The sequence below is a fragment of the Mus caroli genome, unplaced genomic scaffold (assembly GCF_978045245.1).
Source record: "Mus caroli unplaced genomic scaffold, Mus_caroli_1 scaffold_18, whole genome shotgun sequence".
Lineage (NCBI taxonomy): Eukaryota > Metazoa > Chordata > Mammalia > Rodentia > Muridae > Mus > Mus caroli.
Genome location: NW_028227273.1, coordinates 28,357,487 through 28,382,330, shown reverse-complemented (window position 1 = coordinate 28,382,330; position 24,844 = coordinate 28,357,487). Strand labels below are relative to the sequence as shown.

Sequence of the window (24,844 nt, the reverse complement as noted above, 5' to 3'; positions counted from 1 at the left end):
CCTTCCTTTAAAAGATTTTTAAAAAAATGTATGTGAGTACACTGTTGCTGTCTTCAGACACACCAGAAGAGGGCATCAGATCTCATTACAGATGCTTATGAGTCACCATGAGGTTGCTGGGATTGAACTCAGAACCTGTGGTAGAGTAGTTAGTTCTCTTAACTGCTGAGCCATCTCTCCAGCCCCTTGAAGACTTTTCTTAATTATTTGCAAGGGAAGCATATTCAAAATTATTTTTAAACAGAATTAGGGTACAACTTAGTACAGAGTATATAAAAAAAAAATCTCAATGTTAGAACCTCATTTTTCAACATCACACCTGATTAGTTACAACACACACGAGAGGACTTTCCTGGCCTCAGAGTCCCTGGATGGTGGTTTCCAGAAACATGTAATTTGAAATCAAAACCATCTTGTTCATTTTTTGTTTATGCTGCAATTTTAAAAATTAAATTGTTTAAGGAGAAACTGTTTGAGTAAGCACCATGTCTTCTTTCTTAATCTGATTGTAGTTTCTAAACTCACTTTTAATATACAAAGAAGTTGGAAATTAGCCCGATACCCAGTGGGGCAGAAAATTTACTTATCTTGATAAGAAAACGAAAGAAGTTGGGGAAGCTGCCCAATCTTATACTAAGACGTGACAGTGAATTGCTTCTTGTAGGAATGACTTAATCTGGCTGCTCTCACGGCTGTTTGGGTCACTGCTCTGATCTATGCCTCACATTGAACACATGTGCAGACCTGGGACCTCCTCTTGTGCTTCCTGGACCCTCTTTAACAATCTCCACGTGCATGCCGCTACGTTTTCCATCCCTGGCTGTTTCCCTATGTTTCAGGAACATGTCACATGATGGAATCACCTGCCAGCTGGAAATCACATCTTCAGTTTCTAATGGTTTCTAAATTCCTTTTATTTTATATTCAAGATGATCTCACTATGCAAGCCCCGATTGCCTTAAAATCACAGAGATCTGCATGCTTTTGCCTCTTGGGAGCTAGACTTAAAGGCACAGGCCACTACATCCAACTGAATTTTTAATTGTTGACGTGTTCTTTATTCATTAATATTTGCTGTCTTTGTTCCAGTCAGACACACCCCACCACTAGGGGGCAGGTTTGAGTCACTTCCTTTAAAAGTGTCCAGATAAGGCAAATGGTCCGGGTTTTTCTCTCTCCCTGGACACGCAATGCAGTCGTTAGCCATGTCCTTTAAGGTGCAGGCAGGATATAACTACCTTCTCAGGCGTTTTCCCCAGAAGTTGCCAAAGTTCCTTTGACTCTAAATATTATTGCCTAGTGGTCTCTACCAGATCTGTCCTCTGAGATTCTGTAAACACAACACTTAGGCCAGGGTGTTGGTAAACAGGAGAAGTGGTGTGTGTGTGTGTGTGCGTGTGCGTGTGTGTGTGTGTGTGTGTGTGTGTGTCTGTGTGTTTGTGTGTCTCTGTGTATGTGTGTGTCTGAGTATTTATGTGTGTGGATGTGTGTGAATGCATGTATGTGTGCATGTGTGCATGCATGTGTGTGCTCATGTGCATGTTGTAATGAGACCATTTTACTCAATCTATTCCACAGATGTAGAGTTTGAGACTCAATGGTTCACGTTGCACCCACTTGGCATCTTCAGCCAAGGTTCAATTTTTGCTCTCCAAACATTATTTCTAGGAAAGCTACTAGATGTCTCTTGACCAAATTAGAGGGTGGGCCATGAAGAGAGTCAGGGAGGAGGGAACTAGGGAAGAGGCTGCTGTTGGGAGAGGACTTCATGACAATGAGGAGGACAGGGAAAAAGACAAACTCCATCAGCCTGAGGCATTTGAACAGACTGGGAATAGAAACTGCCAGTGACTGAGGATACAAAGATACAAAAGATGATACAAAGATACAAAAGATGATACAAAGATACAAAAGATGATACAAAGATACAAAAGATGATACAAAGATACAAAAGATGATACAAATTAAAACAAAGCAAATGAACTTGACCTCCAGGCATGGTGCTATTTGGCCTTAATCCTAGTACTCCAGAGGCTGAGGCAAGAGAATCATGAGTTCAAGTCCAACCTGGGCTACATAATGAATTCTAGGCTAGCTTGGGATACATATTAAGACCCTCTCTCAAATTTAAATTTACAAAAGAAGAGTGATTTAACTATTCTACTATATGGTTCAGCTGTGAATAACAGAATCATAACTATGTAAATCCTGTGTGTGTGTGTCCCTAGACTAGGGTAGGAAGCTAAAGAGATCCACATCTCTGCCTTCTATAACAGAAACTATCTTGAAGTGGGACAGAAATCAAGAAGGCCAGTGCAGTGGCCCTGCAAGTTCACTCTGATGACTGACAACTCCACGGAGGACTGAACACACCTGGGAAAACATTGCATCTGTATTGAATATGCACAGACTTTATTTCTGAATATTTCCTAAACAACACAGCCCAACAACGATTCTCAGTATTTACACTGTATCAGGTAGTGCAAGTCACCTAGAGACAATTTAATATATATAATATATGCGAACGCTGTGCACTGTATATAAGTACTTGGATAGCTGTAGACTTTAGTATTCACAGGGGGTCCTTGAACAAATCCCAGTGGAAACCAAAGGATGCCTTTACTGAGAAATATGGAGACAAAGCAGGAAAATCTAATAAAGTAGTTCCTTTAAGGAGTTAGAACTGGGGTAGAGAAAGAAGTGTGTGTGTGTTTGTGTGCATGTGTGGGTATATGTGTATGTATGAATATATGTATGTATATGTATGTACCTGTGTATGTATGTATATGTGTGTATGTGTGTGTGCACATATGTGTGTTTGTGTGTATGTATATGTATGTGTGTATATGTATGCATGTATATGTATGCATGTGTATGTATGTATATGTGTGTATGTATGTGTATGTAAGTGCATGTATTTGTGAGTATGTTTGTGTATGTATATGTATGTATGTGTGTATATGTATGTATGTATGGGTGTGTATGTATGTTTATGTGTGTATAGGTGTATGTGTGTGTGCATGTGTATGTGTGTATATGTGTGTGTTTGTGTGTATAACTTCATGGAAAGGGAAAGAAATAAGAAAAAGGAGGAGGAGAGGGAGAAAGGGGAAGGAGAGAGAGCAAGAGGGCTGGTACATTAGTCCACCCAAAGATAATCACAATTCAAAGACCTTCTTAAAGCACCTCCATCTTTTTTAAATAACATTTTTAAAAAATGTGTTTGGTTATTTGCCTACACATGTCTGTGCATATATGCAGTGACCATTGAGGTGGGAAGAGGGCATTGGGTCCCCTGGAATTGGAATTCCCCACAGTACTATGCCATCATGTGGGTTCTGGGAACAGAACATGGATCCTTTGGAAGAGCAGCCAGTATTCTTAAGCATGGTGCCATCTTGCCTGGCCTGGGCACTCACATTTTAAAATGAAGCAGCATTCCCCCTTAACTTAAAGAAATGAATCAGATCCTGCAAAGCCAGGCTCTGAGGATTATCCATTGCCTAGCAGGCTACAGGCTAAAGGATGGGAAGTCAGACAGTTAAGAGTGATCAGTGGGCTGCGGTGCAGGGGAGAGAGCATGCTTGCCTAGCAGGTGAGGCCTGGGTTCCAACCCAACACTAAAACAAAGAAAGACAGATCCACGCTGCTTTATCAACTTCCATGCCTCTAGATATTCATGCAAAGCCCCATGCAGGCAAGCGTGGAAGTATGGGATCTGGCTGCAGGCAAAGCTGGGCTACCTATGGAAGAGGATGAGGATGGGCAGGAGTTAGGCAGAGACAAATTCAAGTTGTGGAATGCCAGGCTCAGTGCGGAGCCCAGCGGATGGGTTGGTTTACTCCCTGAGCACAGGCGGGGGTTACCCAGGCTGAGGGGTTACCCAGGCGGGGGTTACCCAGGTGGGGGTTACCCAGGCTGAGGATGCAGGTGCTTTCTTAATGTCGTGATGGGGCGGTTGATGGGTACCTCCTTGTGGAGAGCAAACAGCAGAAGGCAGGGGCTCTCTGTGCCCTTTAGTACGGTTGTTTTACCTCTGGGACCATGTCCCCAGGCAACAATTTGACACCTAGGCAGATCTTGTCCAAAGGCAGGCATGGCAGTGTTACTGATAATGGCTAGGAAGAAGACACAACCTTCCTTAACTCTTTGTCTTTTGGGGATAATTTTAATAGCAATGTAAATAGCCACATATGCCTGTATATGCTTTTGGTCTTTGTTCAAAATGTGTGGCATTAAAATGATATTTACAAAGAGTTTTGTTTGATACTATTTTAGAATGTTAGTGTCAGATAAAGTGATGTCTGCTAGTAAGACCTATATTGGAGCTATTTATACAAGTCCCTTTTGTCCATGGATGACGTGCCTTAGGTTTGGGAGTAGAGACCTGAAATCATGAACATCAGTCAGCTTTGTATAACTATGTCAAGATACAAAAGTCAAGCATCTAAGGAAAAGGGCATGCTTGCGTCATCTCAGTGTTGGCGTTTTAGCTCTCAGTCTAGACCACTGTTGCTTCTGGCTCTGTGGGAAGATGACACAACTTAGTGGGAGCTCCTGGGACAAATGTGTTTACCTCATAGAACACAGAAAGCAAAGACAGAGGGAAAAGAGGAGCTGGAGTTTCAACATTCTCCTCAGAACCCTCAGTGATGTTCCCCTAAGCTCCACTGCCCAGGAGTGCTAAGGGCTGTGGCCCAAACCTTTAGGAAGCCTTTATGGAACAGTCTAGACCCAAATGACAGAAAGGATTAATAACAACAACCAACGAGTATGACAGTTTACCACAAGAAAAGTTACATGGATACTGTGTCTCTCTCAATGTTACTTTTCATTTAAAAGAAAGACTTTGTAGCTTTCCAGTGGCACATTAAAGCTACTCTTGTGCTTTGAGACCATTCGGGAAATAAGGCCAGCTAAAACTCAGCACTGTGAGACTATGACATTTTATCTGATAACTCAGATTATAAAATGATAAAATCGTATATAAAATTTTAAATTAATTATATATGACATAAATGATATATAATATATCATCATAATATATTATATATAATTAATTTATTACTTATTTTAAATTTTATTTACTAATTTTATTTATTTTATATTTATAATTTATTATTTATTTATGATTAATTTATTCCATGATGTATGTATATATTCCATTATTTAGATATATACATATATACACATATGATGGAATAAATTAATTGGCTCAAAGTGGTTTCCATGCAACTGAAGAAACAAAATCTAGGAGGGAGGTGGTGGTGGTGGGGAGAACTAATCTACAGAAGAAACAAACCAAACCAAAACACCCCACTAAAAACAAAGCCAAGCAAATGAACAAACACCTGGCATAGTCTGCAAACTCCCACCAGGGATAGGAGTGATTCATCTTTTTTTTTGGCACCTGTTCCGTTCCAACTTTATGCAATGAAAGCATGTTGCTTGTGAATAGAAAGTACAATTAGCACTTACAAGGGAAATGAGAGCGGCATAGGTTTGTGCTGCTGAAGTAAAGTCACTGACATAGACCTCTTCAGGGACAGCCTGGCTTCCTAACCCATCTCTAACAAGGGTGGCTGATTTTCTTTCCAGGCACTTATATCAAATGCAGAATTTTTATCAAGTTAAACAGAAGTCCCAAGTCTACCCTCGGAAGTCATTGTGCATTTCAAATTGTTATCTGTTGTCTCTTCCAGAGAACAGGAAGCTGCAAGCTCATTCAGCGTTTCTAGAAGTTACCATGCCACTCCTTTGAAAGTGGATCAATAAAGCTTTCTATTAGATTTTTTTCTCCCAGGTACACAGCAGTCATAATTAACAACCTCAGCTGTCATTCAAGCCGGCGCTCATCAAATCTAAAGACCACAGAGTGTGTCCTCCGACAGCGCCGTGTATGTCTTCCTGAAAACAAGATAATGCCAGGCCAGCGGGAGGCCTATAAATATTGCATTCAAGAGCACTGACATTGACCTACAGTGTCTGACAGAAACATAAAGAATGGATGGCACGGATACACTCTTCTGCGATTTCTATTCCCAAAGGTAGCAGCATCAGGCCCTGAAAGGCCTTATACCTATCATGACTCTACCACACAGAAAAGGCTAGAACGCTTTTCCCCCTAGCCTAGTTAATAAATTGGTTCTGTAGAACCCACACAGATGAACATGGCTTTCCTTAAGTCAGAGAGATTTCCCAGAGTTGAAGATTTTTGTTACTTCTTAAACCCACCCTCTCCTCTCCAGCTGCACAAGAGCCCTAGACACACTTATACAGCACCAGGAGGAGACATGGCTTTCATAGACTCACATAGGAGGATTCCGAAGGCACACAGACCGAGAAATGCCCAGGGCCGTCGCTTCCCTAATACTGCACAGGATCACAAGATGGCGCTGTCACCACAGCAAAGACGCTTAGATCCATTCCCTGCTGCGGAATTCCTGGCGGGAGACTCACCTAGGCCCAGGTAGGAATGATGCCCTGTCCTGGTTCCATGTCTGGGGATGTTTGTATAATTAAAATGTGTGCTTTCAGTTTGTGACTCGGCCACTCTAAAGTGTTAACAAACAGTACACCCACACCACAGGAAAGCCCACCTGTCAACATAGTTTTCATACCGTCGCTCTGGGCGGCATAAGATTCTTTCCTCCGTAAAGAATACATACATGGGGAAAATAAATTGTACTTAAAACTTTGGAGCATTTTTTTTTTGTTCCATAAATTCTAATCATATCCTAATCATAATTTCAAAGTAGTATTTTTATTTTTACTACCCACAGTCCCTTCCATCCAATTCACCTGCAAAGTCCTTCCTTATTCAGCACCTCAGTTGGGCTGCTCCGTTTTCTTTTGTCAACTTGATACAAGCTAGCTTCATCGAGAAGAAGAGACCTCAATTGAAGAGATACCTCCATCAGCTTGGCCTGTGGGCAAGTTTGTGGGGTATATTCTTGACTGATGACTGATATGGGAGGGCCCAGCTCCTGGTGGGCAGGGCCATCCCTGGGCTAGTGGTCCTGGTGCTATAAGAAGGGAGCAAGCCAGTAAGTAGGACTCCTGCATGGCCTCTGCTTCAGCTCCAATTCCCCTCAGTGACAGACTCCAATTGTAAGCTGGAATAAATCATTTCTTTCCCAAGCTGCTTTTGGTAATGGTGTTCATCACAGCAATAGGAACCCTAACCAAGGCACAAGGACAGAGCTCAAGCAGGGCGAGTGGTGAGTTTCCTGACAGCTCCTTACAGCACAGAAATCACATAAGGCAGATTATTTGCTGGGCTGTTACCCGCAAAGGTACCTTTCACTCCCCTCAGACAAGGAGATCTGGCACACATTCACTAAGTCCTGGAGCAGGGGAACCCTAGTAGGCAAGTTACTGTGCCACTCCTTTTTAAGTGTATCAATAAAAGCTTTTTGTTCTGATTTTCTCTAAGGTACCTGGCAGACAGGGGTGGGGAGGCTCCCAGGAGCTTCCAGCTGGGAAGCGCAGCAGGTGCTCAACTCAAGACTCCAGGTGCAGGGCCCACACCCACCTTCATCCCCATCTGCCCCAGCACCTGTTCTGGGAGCTCCTTGCTGTCCCTCGAAGGGACTATACTTCACAGATTCCAGCTGGAGGACAGTGACATGCCTGAGAACCTCTCACAGGGGAGTAGAATGTACCAAAGTGAGTGAACAGGACAAGACGTGGTGGTAAGAGTCACACTGTCACCAGTCTCCAGTGAGGTCCTGAGGGATCATATGACAACCTGTCCTATAGCAGCAGAGACTCTTGGAAAGACTCGTGTGAAGGTATAGAGATAGACCAGGGCACAAATGGACTCCCAGGCATGGCTCCTTATGCGACTGTTGTGTTGTATCAAGTTGTCTAGAAAAGCACCCCTCTCTCCCTCTCCCTTTGACTTTGTGCCTTGGTTAGTGTTTCTACTGCTGCGGTAAACACCGTGACCAAAACACAACCAGCTCTGTGGTGCACAGGCAGAGGCAGAAGCTGGGCTCTACAGTGCTCAACCTTACCACTGCTCTGCAGACAACATCCTGTTTGTTACTGATGAAAGATGCAGAGGGTCGTAGTGATTGTCTGCGTTTATCCAGCATCACACAGGACACGAAGTTAAAAGGTTGGAAAAGGAGGAAGGCCAGGGGAGACTAGCAACAGCCGGAAACGGAGGACAGAGCTCCAGGTTCCTGCAAGCTTGACCTTATGCTGCACCTGAGCAGCCTGCCCAATGAGCCCCGTGACCTCCATTGTGCCTCAGACCCACACAGCAAGGTCTTGGTGAGGTAACTGGGACTCACAGAAGTTAACTCCAAGGGCTTTGCTGCCGAGGAGCTGGGGTGCGGCTCCTTCATTAGGCTATAGTCCACTCTCTGTTCTGTGCACCCCTCTCTCTGTGGCTCTTGCTTCTTTCTGGAACCTTCTGTCTGCGGCACATTCAGGGCTTCGCCCGTTTCCTCCACAACTCACCCTATCTGCTGGGTACCAGTTGTGAGAGTTAAGAGTGACTACCAGATTTACAGGATCTAGAATCACGGAAGAGACAAGCCTCTGGGCATATCTGTGATGGAGATTCTCGGCTGGGTTAACTGAGGTGGGGAGACCAACCCTAAATGTGGGCTGGAGTCCCAGACGGAATGTAAAGGAAACAGAGCTGAGCGCTCATCACTGTTTCCTAACGATGGATACAATGTGACTGGCTGCCTCAAATAAACCCTTTTTGCTTCTTTGGCCTCTGTCTGATATTTTGTGCAGCAAGAAAAGTAAACAATAAACATGAATTACAAATAGTGTCCCCAAGGGAGGATTTCCTTTCTTTTGTGGGTCTCTGGGATGAGCATTCAGCGCTAAAGAACTACAGTCCCGGGGACAACACAACAAAGCCTGAAACGCTGCAATGTAAACCTGGCTTTGGACAACCACCTTTCACTCCCTAACCTCGGCTCAGGGAGGCCGATATTCTTGTTCTTCATCAACTCTACTCCGACACATCTCTGGGAAGCCTAGGTCCCAACCTCCGGCCTTCTCTTTTCCTTTCCAAGTTCCATATCATCCCGAGTCAGCTCTGCACCGCAGTTCCCCAAGGCTGCGAGTTTAGTGACTGGATTCCAACCAGCTCTCTCTGCAACATCCTCACGTCTACCCTCCGCACCCCAAGCTCCGAATACCTTCTTTAAACTTCACAATTTGTTTGAAACTGATGATTCTCAAACCTTAGGGTATACTGGAATCTTCTTGAGGCATGGCCAAGTACATAAGTGTTCTGGGTGAGCAACTTGAGTTGGGCACAGGAAAGTACATTTTTACCCAGGAATGCTGCTCGGGGGCCAGGGGAGGGGGGCTATACTTTAGAAGAGTGGCTTTGAGCTATGCTCAACCCTGACTGCTTCTTACAGCCACCTGGGGAGCCTTAGCTGCCAGCCAGACCCAGCTCCACCTTAGCCTAATTAAATCTGATGTTCCAGAGTAAGGCCACCGAAGGCTTTTAGAGCCCCTCAGGGATTCTGATGCACAGCCTAGACCATCTACTGCCCTACAGATCCCACCTTGCCCTTCTTTCTTTCGTCTCCGGCTGCAGGAGACCCTCTGTGCTCTCTTACCATGCCTAGCAGAACCACAGGCAGACCTATGTCAAGCCATTGACCAGCAATTTCCACTGCTGAACCTGAGTGCCGAACACACAGGGATTAGGGGCTACAGAATCCTATCCCCAGCTGCTGAGGCAGGGTGCTTGGGGAGATTGCACTCTAAAGCCCCTGATCATCAACATCAGGTATGGTGCAAAATGCACAGAGCCATGTCTCACTGTGTTACAGCATGGAGCTGCTGCGTGCCTGCCTACAGCTGTTAACAGGTAACCGTGACTTCACAGCGACGATGTCTAAGACCGAGATAATCATCTGTGTTGGCTTTGAGGTCAGAGCAAACACATGACAAAGTCGCCTGGGGTCATTACTGTTTGGTAGACTTTTTTTTTTTACTGTCAGTATTGGTTTTGTTTCTGAGTTGCTGAATAAAAACTGCATTTATACGATGATATGACATGGTGTTTTTAAATATGTGTGCATTGGGGAATGCACAAGTCAAGCTAACACACGTCACCTCACAGGTTTAGTATTTTGAGGTGAACTTCTTCAGCATTTTCTTTCAGGTAGAAGTTATTGACTGAAGCAGGCACCCTTATCTGAGTCTTCCCTTTTGGGGGCTTTATTACCTATATGGAGCCACGTCTGAAAACACTAGATGGAAAATTTCAGAAACAAATTATGAACTTTAAATTGTTCAATATGATGAATAGCTCGATGAGATAGATCTCTTGATGTCCGCAGGCTGTCCCACCCAGGATGCACATGATGTTCTAGCCAGTGTGTCTGCACGCACTCACTGCCCGCTTGACCATCATGAGGTTGCCACCTCTATGGGAATCACAGTAAGAAGTGCTGGTGTGGCCTCTTACACACTGTCGGTGGGAGTGTGAACTAGGGTGACTCTTACACACTGTCAGTGGGAGTGTGAACTAGTGTAACTATGTTGAAAATCACTCTAGAGGTTTTTAAACACAAAAAACAGAAACAAAAATAACAAACCTAGAAATAAAGTACCATATGGCCTAGCTCTCCCACATGTGGGAGCATACACAAAGGACTCCATCTCTTGGTACAGAGATACTGTGCAGCCACATCCACAGCTGCCCTTGACCCAGTAGCTAGGACACAGGATTAGCCTATACATCTATCAGCTGAGGGGTAATGGATAACTACCATAAACACAGTGGAATTTTACTCAGCTCTAAAGAAAAAATTGTGGGAGTGAGCCGGAGGGGGGGGGCGAAGGGAGCAAGCAGGGTTCATAAAAATTCAATACCCAACAACCACATGAAGGCTCACAACCATCTGTCCAGCTACAGTGTACTCACATGCATAAAAATCAATAAATCTTTTAAAAAGAAAGGAAAAGAAAAGAAAAGAAAAAATTGTGAACATTTCAGGAAAATAGATGGAGCTGGAAAGATATACAGGATGAAGTGAGCCAGGCCCAGAAAGCCAGATACTGTGCGTTCTCTCATACGCACATGAAGGCTTTGCAGTTTTAGTTGTTTAATGTTAACTTGGAATGTCTGTAGAGAGCTGGAAGTGGCAAAGAGGTCATACGGGAAGGAACAAGAGGCTGTAAGTGGGGTGGGGATGGCGGAACATACATACTAAGAAAAGAGAGGGAGGGACTACCAGAATGGTCTCTCCTGTTCCATGTTCCCACCATATGCAAGTGCCACACAGGGCCAGGCACCTTTAGATTGAGAACTGTGAACATGTGAGCCCCAACCCCCAAACTCTCCTGCTTTTCAGTTTATTTTATTTTTTTGTAGGGATTTTGCCAGAGTAACGGATGCTGATTCACGAGAGCCACAGTGAACTTAGGGGAAATGGATGAATCTGTTATCTTTGTGTAGTCAGGCCTGGGAACTCCCATCTCTTTTCTTTCCAGTGCACACTGGGTGCATGTGTGAGTCTGCATTCAGCACTTGGTACCATGAGCTTGGCATGAATGCTCAAGAGGATGCTACTAGCTGGTTGTCCCCTTCCCATTGGAACTCCTCATTTACGAATCAGAGATGGTTGTGCCACTTCCCAGACTCACTTTAGTTTCACTTACAAGGGTTAAGTTGTGGTCTTAGACTTTCCTCAACCTCCTTTTGGAAGGCGTTATAAAAGGGAAAAGCATTGGGATGACATCACCACGCATCAGCCCTTGTAAGCCCTAAACTGTGCACGTAAGCTATCGAAGATGCTGGAGTAACTCTAAAATACGAAGAACATGAAACCATAAGAAACCTAGAAACCGAGTCAAGTACTAAGGCAGATTAAAGGAAGTGTCTGTTACATTCTCCTTGTTAAGTATGCAAGCTCTATCAATTATACAGCACCAAATACCTTCTCTGTGAGGATGGACTGCTAATGCTCTTAAGAACTTAATCACCATGCTTAATCACCACTATACCATAAGAGAATAACATGCTATACCATAAGAGAATAACATGCTGTTTCTAATGTCTTCGCATCTCGAGTGTCAGAGGGAGAATGGGGATGACCTTGGTTTTCTTCTCCGGGAACTGTGAACATTGTCAACCATGAGGAAATGGATGGTGACGGGAATATGTGGAGAGATACTATCATCAGTACATGGCACAATGATGCCTGGACAGGAAAGAGACAGTGAAGTTTAAAGGCATTGCCCTGATGTGGGAGCTGGAACCTTGCCCTGGGCCAGCTAGTATGGTTGGCTATAACATGCTATTGTGATCCACATTGGTCCCCCGCTGGGTGCCATCTGAGGGGAAATGGAGGCATCCTTAGCTGCGTTACCTTAGCAATGTCCCTCAACAGTGAACTCACTGTCTAGGTTCGCCATTCACCAATTTCAATCCACCAACACCCCAAGTTCTACCCCCTGTGAAGTTAGCTAGATAAAAGCAATCCAACTCACTGTCTTCAGGGCTAATCCAGATACTGTGTTTCTCCCAGGCCGTTTGCTCCTTTTCTTTGCTTCCATGACTTCTGCCCTCTATAGACTCAACCTGGTCTTCAAGACGATACAGTGAAGCTGAAGAGGCTACCTTCACTGACTAACTTACAGATTGGAAGGTGTAATGGCACAGCTTCCAGTCTTTCATTAGTTTAATGAATCTAAGCCTTGAAAGGAAAATGTATTCCTGAGTGCAAGGAACTGTCAGGTTTTCATTACTGCAGAGAACCAGGGTGCCCTGGGGAGAAAGCATGGGGGCAGAGGCTGTGGTGCGGACTCAGTGGTGAAGAAAAATGGCTTCTTCTGTCATGTACTCTAGGGAACGAGTCCACCATGGTTTCATCTTCAGAGTAAGTGTCCTAGAGATTTTTCAGCTGATTTTTGCTGCCTTTCTAGAAAGATCCTTGAGCGGCACCTCTCTCCTAATTATCCCACTGCTGATGTGGACCTACGTGGTCATGTTTGAACAAATTCCTAGGACAAATATGCTCTTCTCTAAAACGGAGACGTTTTAGAACTTAGCACGGAGAACCTTGTGGCCTTTAGAGTCGGGAAGGTTCAATCAAACTAGATAATATATCAATTACATTACCAATTCATTTTTTTTTTGTGGTAAGCGTGTTTAAAATTTTAGTGAATTTGAAACAACCAAGACATTCTTATCTTCTGTGATCAATATGCATTGCAGCAGGTCACAAAACCATGTCTATATCTTAGCTTTTTTAAGATTCCACATATCAGACTATATAATATACATCTTTCCAAATCTCATATGCTCTTTCTCTTAGCATGATGTATGTTAGGTTAGGTTAGTTCTAGCCATTTTGTTGCAAATGCCAGACTTTTATTTTTTATCACAGATGCATAATATGTCATTTATATGCATCCATTCATCTGATGGACTCTTAGATTGCTTCCATATCTTAATTACTGTGAATTATGATGGCAAAGAAGATAAATTTTAATAGAAACAAATTAATAGATGTGTTCCTGGTATATCAGAGTAGACCAAAACACACACCCGCAAGAAGAAATATGGCTATGCACTTTTCAGAGTCTTAAAAAAAAATAAGCTCCCCAGTTTTGACCAACTAGCAGTACCAAAATAACTGTGATGTTTTACACACCAGAGGAGCTTCACTGAAGCCAAAGAGAAGAGCAGTGGGCCCACAAATCTGAAGAGGTCATCATCAGCTGAACAGAGAAAGGGCCTTTTTTTTTTTTTTTAAATAAAAGGGCACATTGTAGGATTTCCTGATGACCATTCTGGCTCGATGTAGTGACTGAGTCTGGTGGGCCTTCAAAGTGGCATGACTCACTGGATCCTTTAGGTCCTTCTTCCTGGGATCCCAGGCTGACTGCCCCAGGCATGGAATCACCCCTATGGTTCAAATAGCCATGGGAAGACAGAGTTTGTCTCTGCTAGAATAGTAAGCGTCTTCCTCTTGGGCGAGAAACACGTTTTTGGAAAACCATTGGTTCTTAGTCAGTCTTCCTTAGACTATGGGAAAGGGGGTATCTCTTCGTAAACACAGACCGACAGGAGGCCATTAGTGAGGCCTCTTCCTGCCCTGGCCATGTATTTGACTTGCATTTTTTCACCTGAGCTTCCTAAGGAACATGGATTTCCTTGGCCTAACCCTTCACTTCTGGTTGGTTCCAAAGCATTGGCAGCATACCTCTGGCTCACAAATCCATCTGCATTTCACTATCAGCTCCTTTGGGTGGTGGTGCAGCAGAGGAATGACATGGCTGATGTCATTCCACTAAAGGCATTTCTCAACCATCCCTGGGCTGCCCCTTACATCGATACATTTGAATTTCAGGAGGGCAAAGTCAAGGTCAAGAGCAGCTTCTTGTTGGATGTAGGAACGAAGGATTGGGGCATTATTCATTTCATGCAACAAACATTTTTTCTTTTGTTTTTGCACGTTCATTTGAGAAATGAAGCTAACAGGATTTTACTTCCTGGAAAGGGTTTTGCGATTCGTCTTCGTGCTCCATGGGCAGTGTCTTGCATAACCATTCAGGCAGTTGCCAGGCACCAGGGGATGAGGCCCCCTATACCCTAAGTAGAGTCTTTTTTACTACCTTTGATCTGGCCATCCAGTCTCCCTTCTATATCAGTTACTTGTTTTGTAGCTGTGAAAAAAGATGAAAAGATTGACAAAAGAAACCTAGGGAAGAAAAGGTTCATTCTGGAGGACAATTCGAAGGTTTCGTCCATCATGGTGGAGACTTCATAGCTCCAAGAGCTTGAAGTGGCTTGGTGTTAGAGGGCATTGGTAGCCAGAGGGCTCAGGGCAAAGATACTTGTGCTCAGTTTGACTTCTTCTTTCTGACCAGTCCAGGACCCACAGTAGAGCTGTACAGTAGGGCTGCCTACATTCAGCCTTCCTACGTCACCTAACTTCATCTAGGTGGTTCCCCCTTAGCCCGGCCCAGAGAGAATTCTCTGAGCTTATTGTAGATTCCATCAAGGTGAAAGTCAAGGTTAAGCATCTGCCTTCCCAACTGTCTCCTAGCAAGGTCACCATCACCTGGTGCCTCTGCTGAGCACAGGCCCTTGATGGGATTCAGAGAGGCAGCCTACTGAGCCCCAGCTAAGTATCCTGTGCTAAGTACACACTCAAAAACAGTGCTCAGTCCCAATAATCAAACTTCTAAGATGGTTTAGTAATGGTCTCAGTTTTACACCTAGGAAATATCATGACTGGAAAGAGAGGAAAGCCCCTGCTTGGCTGTAATCAGAGCAGGGCTGCAGCCTGAAGGACCACAGGAGAGTCTAGGCCTGAGTGATTTATTACTATAATAATAATAATAATAATTTTACATCCTGACTGCAGTTCCCCTTCTTCCTCTCCTCCCAGTTCCTCCCTGTATTGCCCCTCTGTCTCCCACATCCACACCTCCCTATCTATTCAGATAAAGGCAGCTTTCACCCATGGATATCAACCAAACATAGCATATCAAGTTGTAGTAAGAGTAGGTACCTCCCCTCATATTAAGGCTGGATGAGGCAACCCAGTATGAGGAAAAGGGTCCTCAAAGCAGGCAAAAGTATCAGAGATAGCCCCTGCTCCTGCTGTTAGGAGTTCCACACAAAGACAATTTCTACTAGTTTGTGAGTCCCTTCCCAGGCTGGCTTTGGACTCATAAGCTCTTTCCTGTGAATTACCCCGCACTGCTACAGCCAATGCACGGATTAAAGCTCTGCTCACACAGGAAGCAGAATTCTTCAATTTGGCAGAATGCTGGAACTTGGAGGTCTGAAAAGGCTGTGGTAGACCAGAACTCTCTAGCTCCTCTGTCAACTGCTGGAATGAGCCTGGTGCTGAGGTGGGAGGCTGTGTAACTGTTGTCTGTGGCTGTCCTCCACAGGGCTCAGAACAGCCTGGAAGAGGGGTTACCAGCCTCAACACAAGCCTCCTTGTGCCTCAGTTTCTCAGCAGAGCCCAGGGTGGCTGGTGGGTTTGGGGCTGATTCATTTCACATCTTATCTTATGCAGAGACTCACGTCTCTTCTTTTGTTCAGATTTGGCAGGGACAAAGCTTTGTGCTTTGGTTACAGTACTTGGACGTGCAGTGCTGGATACACTGAAGCTTGGCAGTGAAGTTGGGGAAGCCAAGTAAACCCTCTGTCACAGAGTCCCAGCACTCCAGATGGGATCAGTCACAGCTTTGGCAGTGACTCCTTGCCCCCAGTGTTCTATTTGTCTTATAGCCCAGCAGACAGAAACATGAGTGAGACAGGGTTCAGGAGAATCCTCACATGGTGTCCCCTGGGATTCGGTAACTAGGGCGTTGCTGACTCTTTCTCTGGGGAAGAGTTGGCGACTCCATCAAAGCAGAGAGGATTTGATTTTTAAACCCTTTTGCTCTATTCAATGTTGCCAGCCTTCCATGTTCCAACAGAGAGCTCTGCTGGATGGAAAGACATGCCAAATGAGGCACAGAGGAAAACACAGCTGTGATTTAATCATTTGTCACACATAGAACCCTCCGTCAAGGAAGCGAACAGGGTGCTCGAGATAAACCTTATGTCTTTACAAAGACTTCCATGGTGCTCGAAGTTCCTGTTCTCCATTTTTCCTTTGATCGTCACTTAGCTGATCTAATGTTACCATCGATGACTTCTGATTAATCTTAGCCTCTCCCCTTTGAATGTAAGTGATCAGTGAAGAGGAGGTCACCGGCTCTCTGCTCATCTGGATTCACCTTGATAATGTCATCGATATCACAACTCAGCTGCTTTAAGATTCATAATGCTAAGACATAACTCCTGGCTCCTGATGTGAGTGCCAGGCCTGAAGCTGCTGCCTATCTTGGTTCCACAGCTGGGTTCCTGATGCACTCTCCAGGCAGGTAATGGTGCCCGTGATGATGCGGATATCTGCTGTGCTGAGAGGAGGGACCATTTAGCTGCTTCCCCGCAGGGTCTCCCTTCACCTGCTGTTCCATTTTACAGCCCACTTACATCCCATCCACACCGACAGACACATAAGCATTTTCTTCTGCAAGCAGGCACGTGGTGATCAGGGAGGTGGGCTCCCAGAGGTCCTAAGCACGGTGCATTAGGCAGCGGACCAGCAGGCTCCTGTCCCAGGAAGCTCTCTGATTCACTAGTCCCCCTCCCCCCCCACCTACAACAAATGCATGGCCATCTAGGTTAGAACAATCAGGGCAGAATTGCCTGTGGTTGCAATGGGAGCTGGGCTAGATTTCTGAGGCTTAGACAATGCTGTTCTGTGAACTGTGGCATTTTAAAGTAGGGCTAACGGGGATGGCAAGCGAGTTTATCCCACTCCTGTTTCCCTTGCTTTGTTCTGAATGAGAAGTGAGAGAGGCACGCAGGTGTCAGCCTTAGATCCTTAGCAGTCTCTAGGAAGCTCTTTTCTGGGCTTAACAGCAGAACATAGCACGTTCAGGGAGTAAACAGAAAATGTATTTTGCTCTGCCATTGAGTCCTGGCAGGGGCTTGGACAGTCAAATAGGATGGGAGAGCCGACGAATCATTTTATCTGTGAAGTTAACATACTGGACCTGAGACTTAGATGCTGAAGTGGCCGGAAGAGGAGGGCACATGTGGATGGATAAACAATAAATTACTACTGCACAAGGATATTACTGATATTACCATACATTCACTTTTCAGCAGATCATCCATTTCCCTAATTGGAAAGAAGCTTAGCACTCCAATGGGAAGATGCCGATCGGGCTCCACGTTCCTGGGCGTCTTCGGTAATTGGTTTCTATGAATTCACCGGTTTGGCTTGATTTAGAGAATCTGCTAACTGCCAACTGTGGCCATGGTGTTAGGTCTGAGATTGGTCCCTGAAACCTGGTTTGTGAGGGGTCGGAGGAAGGACACTTAACCACATCATGTCAACCAAGAAAGAAGGGTGAAGCTAGCCTCACAGGGGTCTTGGTCATTCCAAATCCTGCTCAGAGGGCAAGGTAGAACCTGCCAGGCAAGTGTAGACTTTAGGCTAAGTTTGGTTCATCCAAAGAGGTTCTGGTTTCCTTCTGCTGGTAAGGGCTATACTCAGCTCCTGGAATTGGACACAGAGATGTCTGGTATTGGGCTTCCAGAAGCTGCAGGGTCTGAGATCAGGGTCTGAGAACTGGGCTTCTGGAGAAAACCCATAGAAAGTAGAAGGAATGATTGAGTCCAGGATTGTGTCTGGATGCTGTGTGCACCACGATTCTATGTGCCTGTCTTCCTCCCTGTCAGGGTTCCCACCCTTGAGAACACAATGACAAGGCTTGACATTCAAAATCAAACCTTTCCGATGCTCAGACTACTGTTTAAATTTTATCGCTTTGCCACACTACACCTCGTAGATGCCTAGTAACTGCCTTGCCCAGCTCACTGAACAGCTCATAAAAGATGCTAACAAAATGGCTGGCCTTCCTTACCTACAGGTTCTGTACCTTCAGACAGAACCAGCTGCAGTCAAAAACATTTTGGGGGTGGGGGATGATTTAGGAGAATGAGGCAGAAGGATACCGAGGTCAAGGCCAACCTGGACTACATAATTAAACTGTTCAACAACAACAACAACAACAACAACAAATCAGTACTCAACTTGTCCAGATTAACCACTTACATAATATGTATGTTCTGCTAGCTATTATAAATAATCTATAAATGATTTAAAATAGACAGCAGGGATGCATATAGATTATATGCTAATGTATCATTTTACAGAAGGTATTTGAGTAGCTAGAGATTTTCCTCTTCATGTAGGGGAAGGATGTTGATCCCCTTATTCTGTGGCCTCAAGGAAGTCTTGTGCCTGATAGTGTTTAAGTCTTCCTTCTTTCGACTGACTTGCTATTATCTTTGGCTGAATTATTTCTCTTGCTCAGAATGTGAGAGTGGTTTTTGTTTTTGTTGTTGTTATGTGTATGTGTGCAAAAGTACCCGAAGAGGCCGTAACAAAGACCCAGAATCCCTGGAGTTGGAAGGACAGGTGATTTTGAGCCACCCAAAGTGGATGCTGGCAACTGAACTCGCGTACCCTGGAAGAGCAGCAAGCGTTCTTAAGCACTGAGCCATTTCTCTGACCTCAAATCCATGGTTCTTCTGTCTCCGCTTCTTTGGCATATCCTACTGGTAGGCATCAGCACAACAGACATGAGTGTTGTCATTGACCGTATATGTTTTCTGCTATGCTAAGGAAAATTGTTACTCATTAAAACCAGGAAGAGGACATTGTGAACCAAGGCACACGCAGTTGCCATGTGGCTGGATTGGACACAGTGGTCCACCACACTCAGCTCCAACATACCCACTAAACAGAAGGGCAAGTGTTCCTTAAGACATCTCCAGATGTAGGGTTGATGTGGGTGACCCCTGTGGCAGGTACCTTTTCTAAGAAGCATCAGCTTTTAGCTCAGAGTCATAAATTACATGTTGCTTTAGTCAGAAACGGCCTGCTTGATTTTAATACCCACCACACAGCCCTCCTTCCTCCCTTCATCTCGACATGAGATCATTTCTGCCTTGTAGCACAGAGCTACCAACCCAGCAAGGCCTTGGAATTTTGTTTGTTCCATTCTCCAAAATGAGGCAAAAATAGTAAGGGTAGTCAATGGTGATTGATTAATATCAAAACACAGATAATGCTTGTGATTGCAATTTAAAGAGGAATGTTCTCCACTTTGATTAATCTGACCCTCTGGGCCACCCTTAACAGAGAGGCATGTTAGAATGCTAATCAGGGAATGAATGCGGACAAGGAAGCAACTCCTCAGGTGTCCAGCTCTGCCTGGCCTTCCCCAAGGTTGTCTTCTGCTCTCTGACAGGTCCACCTTCTGCACTGAAATCTGAAACAGGCCCACAGGCCCAGCTTCAGATTACCTCATCCCTAAGCTCTTGGTGGAGCTGTTACCATGGAGCATCATCATCCTTACTGACTCTCGAAACACTGCCCCTGGCAGTATTGAAGCACTGTGTGCCTGTCTATCGGTGGCTTGGCGAGTTGGCTAAGTAGTCACAGATTGTTAGGCAGGGACCTTGCAAAATTAGCCATGTCTCCCACCTGCCAGCAAGCAGAAGGCGGAAACAGAATCAAGAGTGCATCTCCGTCGTGCTTCCCAGCTGTGCCCCTCACAGGTCCAACTGGAAGAGCTCCAGGGCAACCTCCCTTGCTGATGTGCCTGCTTTTCCTGCTTTATGGCCATCCTGGGGCCTCCTAGTCCCCTTGGAGTCTCTTCTTACCTTCTCCTTGTTTGCCAGTCTCATACCTGAACCTGCAGAGAGGGTTACCACTGTCTTCTGATAAACCCTTTAGAGCTCAGCAGGTTCCATGTCACTCTGATAGCAGAGCGGAGCGGCAGGTCTCTGAATTTGATTGGCAGGGACAGAGTCCACACACCTGAGCCAGGAGGTTTGTCTCCTGGCTGTTCATACAGAGTCCCGTGTCTTAGGATAGTTTCTGTCCCTGCTTCCTGGGGAGGCTGGGGCACAGTGCCCAGAGGTGGAGAAGAGGGCTAGCAGGGGGATTGGGTTTTGGGCAGGCCTGTTGCCTGGGGGCGGGTGGGCGATTGGAGAGGGTGTCCAATCACCTGCCAGCTGCAGCGCCTTCACAAAGCCTGCCCAGAGGTTCAGGTTTCCAGAGCTAGTGGAGCTAGTCACCACCACCTCCCAAGCCCCACACCTGAGCTAAAAGAATTACAGTTTTAAACAAGAACATTCTAGTCTTCAGCTGAGAAGAAGGGCTCACGGAGAAGAGAAAGGCAGGGACTGTGCCTTGCACATCAAACCAGACTGACAGCCTGGCCTGCATCAGTAAACACAGCCACGGAATGTGGGCTCTGGGGAACATTCTAGAGACTTCTTCCTTCCAAGTTAATCTAGATCCAAGAAAAGCTTGCCCAGACCCAGAATAACAAAACTTATATTTTCATTCCTTCTTTTTCCAGGGAACTCATGCTTCAACATCTCCCCTTGTATTCTGGGAGAGCTGGAAAGTACGTGTCTATACTCTGAGATGGGAGCACCTGCACCTATGGTTAGAATGGAGAAGCCGCTGGCAGGCTCTTGCTGCCACTACAGTTTCCTTCACATAGGTAGAATGCTGCTGCATTCATGACTTAAGCATTGTTGCGTATAGTGCCTGGGACTGGCGCTCTACTGGCCCTTCCCGGCTTCCCTTTTGTTCCAGCCGCCTTTGCTCCGGGAGGTGACCCTGCTCCCTCCCAAGACCTTTGAATCCAAGGATAACACACACACACACACACACACACACACACACACACACACACACACACAGAGTTTGTTACTTTACAACTTGCCTTCTAGGCACAATTGCTGGGCGCTGATATCTTCTGCCTGGAAAAGTGTGCCCTTACCAATGTATTATCTCTGTTTCTCCAGTTGCCTATACCTTCCACCCAGCAATTAGCCATGCCCGCAGCCCCAGCTTCCTTTACTGACAAATCAAGAACCAACTGGGGAATGAGACCTTAGCATCAGAACCACCCCCTTCAAAGCATGCTCCTTTTTTTTTTTTTTTTTTTGATAAATGTTTTAGAAAGATTTATTTTGTTATTTTATGTGTATGGGTGTTTTGCCTGCATGTGTGTCTATGCACAACATGCTGTGTAGCGTTTGTGGAGGACAGAAGAGGCCTGGAACTGGAGTTATGGATGGTTGTGAACCATAGTGTGAGACCTGGGAATGGAGCGCCTGACTTAAGAGCAGCCAGTACTCTTAACCCCTGAGCCCTCTTTCTAGCCCTGTCTTCCAATTTTGACAGATAAAGAAGCCATCATACATGTCCTTTGGATCATTTGCTCAAAAGTTACCCACCTTCTGCTCTGACACCAGCGTTGGCACCTACTGTGCATCCTCCCTGATTTCAAGGTCAGAGAGTGTCCAACAGGGGCCTTAGCACCCCCAAAGCACCAGCAGAGTCACCCCTTTTCAGTGTTGGAGGTGACAGTCACTGTACCTGTCTCTGAACTTTAACGCCCCACACAGAAGCTCTCCGTTTGCCTGGACCTAAAATCCTGACCATTCCTGCTAAAGGTTCTGCCTACTTCTTTCTCCACTTGCATGGGTGTGATGCCCTACATCCTTCTGCTCACCGTCTTCCCCTCTCTTCCATGTTTCCTAACTGACCCCACCATAGATACGAGAGTCATTCATGCTGTGGTTTGTTTATCTCATATACTGTCTTTAAATTATGAGACAAATATCTTTATCCCTCTTCCTGTCTCAAAAACAAAACAAATCAAAACGGTCCCACGATTGAGCTACACTGATCATGTCTGTGTCTTTGCGGTCTTCCCCACAGTTTCTGAAACTGGCTTTTACTCTTTCGTAGGAATGTTTAACAACCAGATCCAGTACAAGAGAGAAAAGCCAGGATTTCCTCACCACTCATCTCTGACAGGCATGGAGTTGAGGACATAGCAGGAGCTCAGGTAAGGGAGAACCCTGCTTCAGGTACAGGACTGTGCAGTTGGCTCTGCTGGCCCATGGCTGGCAAACTCCCACTTCTTACTGCTTCCCCACTCCCAGCTGACAGCCTGCCTTCCTTTTCTGACACCTGACAAACAAGCACCAGAATGACCTTCCATGTGTTCTCTGAAGAGTCACAAGACCAAGAAGGAAGCACTTTGTACCCTGTACCTTCATATCTAAGAGGTATAGTGACCACGTCCAGAACTTGATCACCGTCCTTCACTTCTGCTCTGACGTAAACTGGCTCCAGGTCCACCACCGTGATGATATCCCCTTTGGAGAATGACAGGTTTTCAAGTGACCCTGAAAGACAAAGGTTGCCATGGGAAAGAACCTCAAAGGTTGAGGTTCCAGCCAGAGATTCATATCTAGTATTTCTCTAGGTAAACGAACTCTTTAAGTAAATATTTAAGTAAAATTTGTTAAATATGACAGGAGATGAGCAGAGATCTCTTAATGAATACAGAAAAATGACCGAGATCAATAATTGAGTAGTTTAGCATCTTTTATGGAGGTAGACTCTTCAGTACGTCACTATATGTAATTTACTTTAAAGTTAAAAATATTTGAATTAATTCTTTTTCCAGAAGTTACCATCATGATTTGTCTTGCCCGGTGGGCAGTATGGCCACCTTGGTCATTTCCAGCGGTGAACCCTGTTTTTGGTGTTCTCAAAATGCAGAGTAAGTGCTAGATGGCCTCTGGTGCACAGGAGGACTCCTTATTAACCATGGGAAACCTCCTAGAGCATTGACGTGATTTTTTTTTTGTTATCATCAAACCAACAAAAGACAATTTTTCAAGCTCACATTTATCTATGCCTTAGACTTCATGTGTCAAATTGCTGTAATTTCTCAGCAGAGTGAAAAATATTCACTGCTCAAAAAAATAACATTTTCCCTCTTCCTAGGCAATATTGGTGAATAGCTCCTTTCTTTCCCAGGCTCTGTCAAATTAAAATAAATAAATTAATTAATAAATAAATAGATAAGTAAATAAATAACTCTTCAAACAGCAGAAATATGCCAACTATGTTGCCAACTATGCCAACTATGTAGCAAGGAGCATTGCTAGCCATATATTTCATATTGCCCATGGCTAAGAAAAATACTTTAGCAAGTAACTATATGCCTTCCATAAACAGAACATTTTTCTCTCTCTTTTTCCAATGCTCTATCTTCTTGTGAAAGAGGTTTCTTGCCCCTTTTAAGTTATGGTATGTTAAAAAGAAATAAGGGCAGTTGTTACTTTTCTTTTCAACAGGCAGACCATTCTGGTAGAAAAAATGCCTGATTCTCCTTAGCCTAGCATCTCCCAACACGATCTAGATAGTACAGGACTCCCTTCACCAGCTCCCATTCCTGAAGTCTTGCAACCACATTTCCTTGGATTTTGACGGAGCATGTTTCTCCTGGTCCCCTCAGATACCATCCCCCTTCCTCCTACCTGAATATCTTCCCTGGGTCACCTCCACTTGTCTGGGCAAAGAGTTCTGATTTAAGGAACTGATGTAAGAATCCCAAGTTTGCTCCATGGCACTGGTATTGTTTTTGTCCTGCAGGACATGGTCAGCCGTGCTCAGGGCAGTGGATGGACGGCAAAAGAGGTCTCTCTGGACCAGGTAATCAGCCACTTGATCATGACTCTGGCTGTGAGCCACACGTCACAGGGGAAAAGAGGAAGTAACTAACTCGCCAGGAAGAAGGTTCATTGGTTCAATGACTGAGGGCTGGGAAGGGTAGAGCACCTGACTCTTTTGGTTGGATGATGTCCTGAAAAGGCTCTCAGGTTTCGTTGGGAGGATCTCCTAGATTAGAGAATCCCAAGCAGCGTCATATACATCACCCAAGTGTCCTGTCACAGCACAGGTTCTGATCCTGAAGGTGGGGCCCAGTCACCTGCATTTCTGTCGAGCCTCTAGATGACACCTGCTGGTTCTTAAACTACTCTTTGTGAGGAACAAGGTACAATGGATGTTGTGTTTTATAAAAAGAAAGGAGCCAGGGATATATGTGTGGTGGAGGCACAGTATGGTATGGGGAAGGAGGTGCCTCTGTGGGCCCATGCTGAGGCATCCCTTTCCCCTAAGGTACCAGCCATAGGATGGTATAGTATAAAATAGTTTATTTAGGGCATGGGAAGGGGAGTTGAGGGAGTAGAGATAGAGAAAGGCAGAGAGAGAGAGAGAGAGAGAGAGAGAGAGAGAGAGAGAGAGAGAGAGAGAGAGAGAGAGAGAAAGAGAGAGAGAGAGGAGGAAGAAGAAGAAGAAGAAGAAGGAGGAGGAGGAGGAGGAGGAGGAGAAGGAGAAGAAGAGGAGGAGGAGGAAGAGGAGGAGGAGGAAGAGGA

At 45.1% G+C, this 24,844-nt stretch overlaps 1 protein-coding gene across 1 annotated transcript in view; it reads right to left on the bottom strand.

Annotated features, from left to right (window-relative positions):
- The window catches only part of LOC110312178 (protein THEMIS3), a 41,330-nt gene extending 17,298 nt beyond the window's left edge, over positions 1-24,032 (bottom strand). The window contains exons 1-2 of the mRNA XM_021185730.2: positions 23,945-24,032; positions 22,667-22,801 (exon numbers count right to left, since the gene is read on the bottom strand). Coding sequence (XP_021041389.1) covers positions 22,667-22,801; positions 23,945-24,032 — 223 coding nt within the window. The remainder of the gene's footprint in view (positions 1-22,666; positions 22,802-23,944) is intronic.
- Positions 24,033-24,844: the final 812 nt, after the last annotated feature.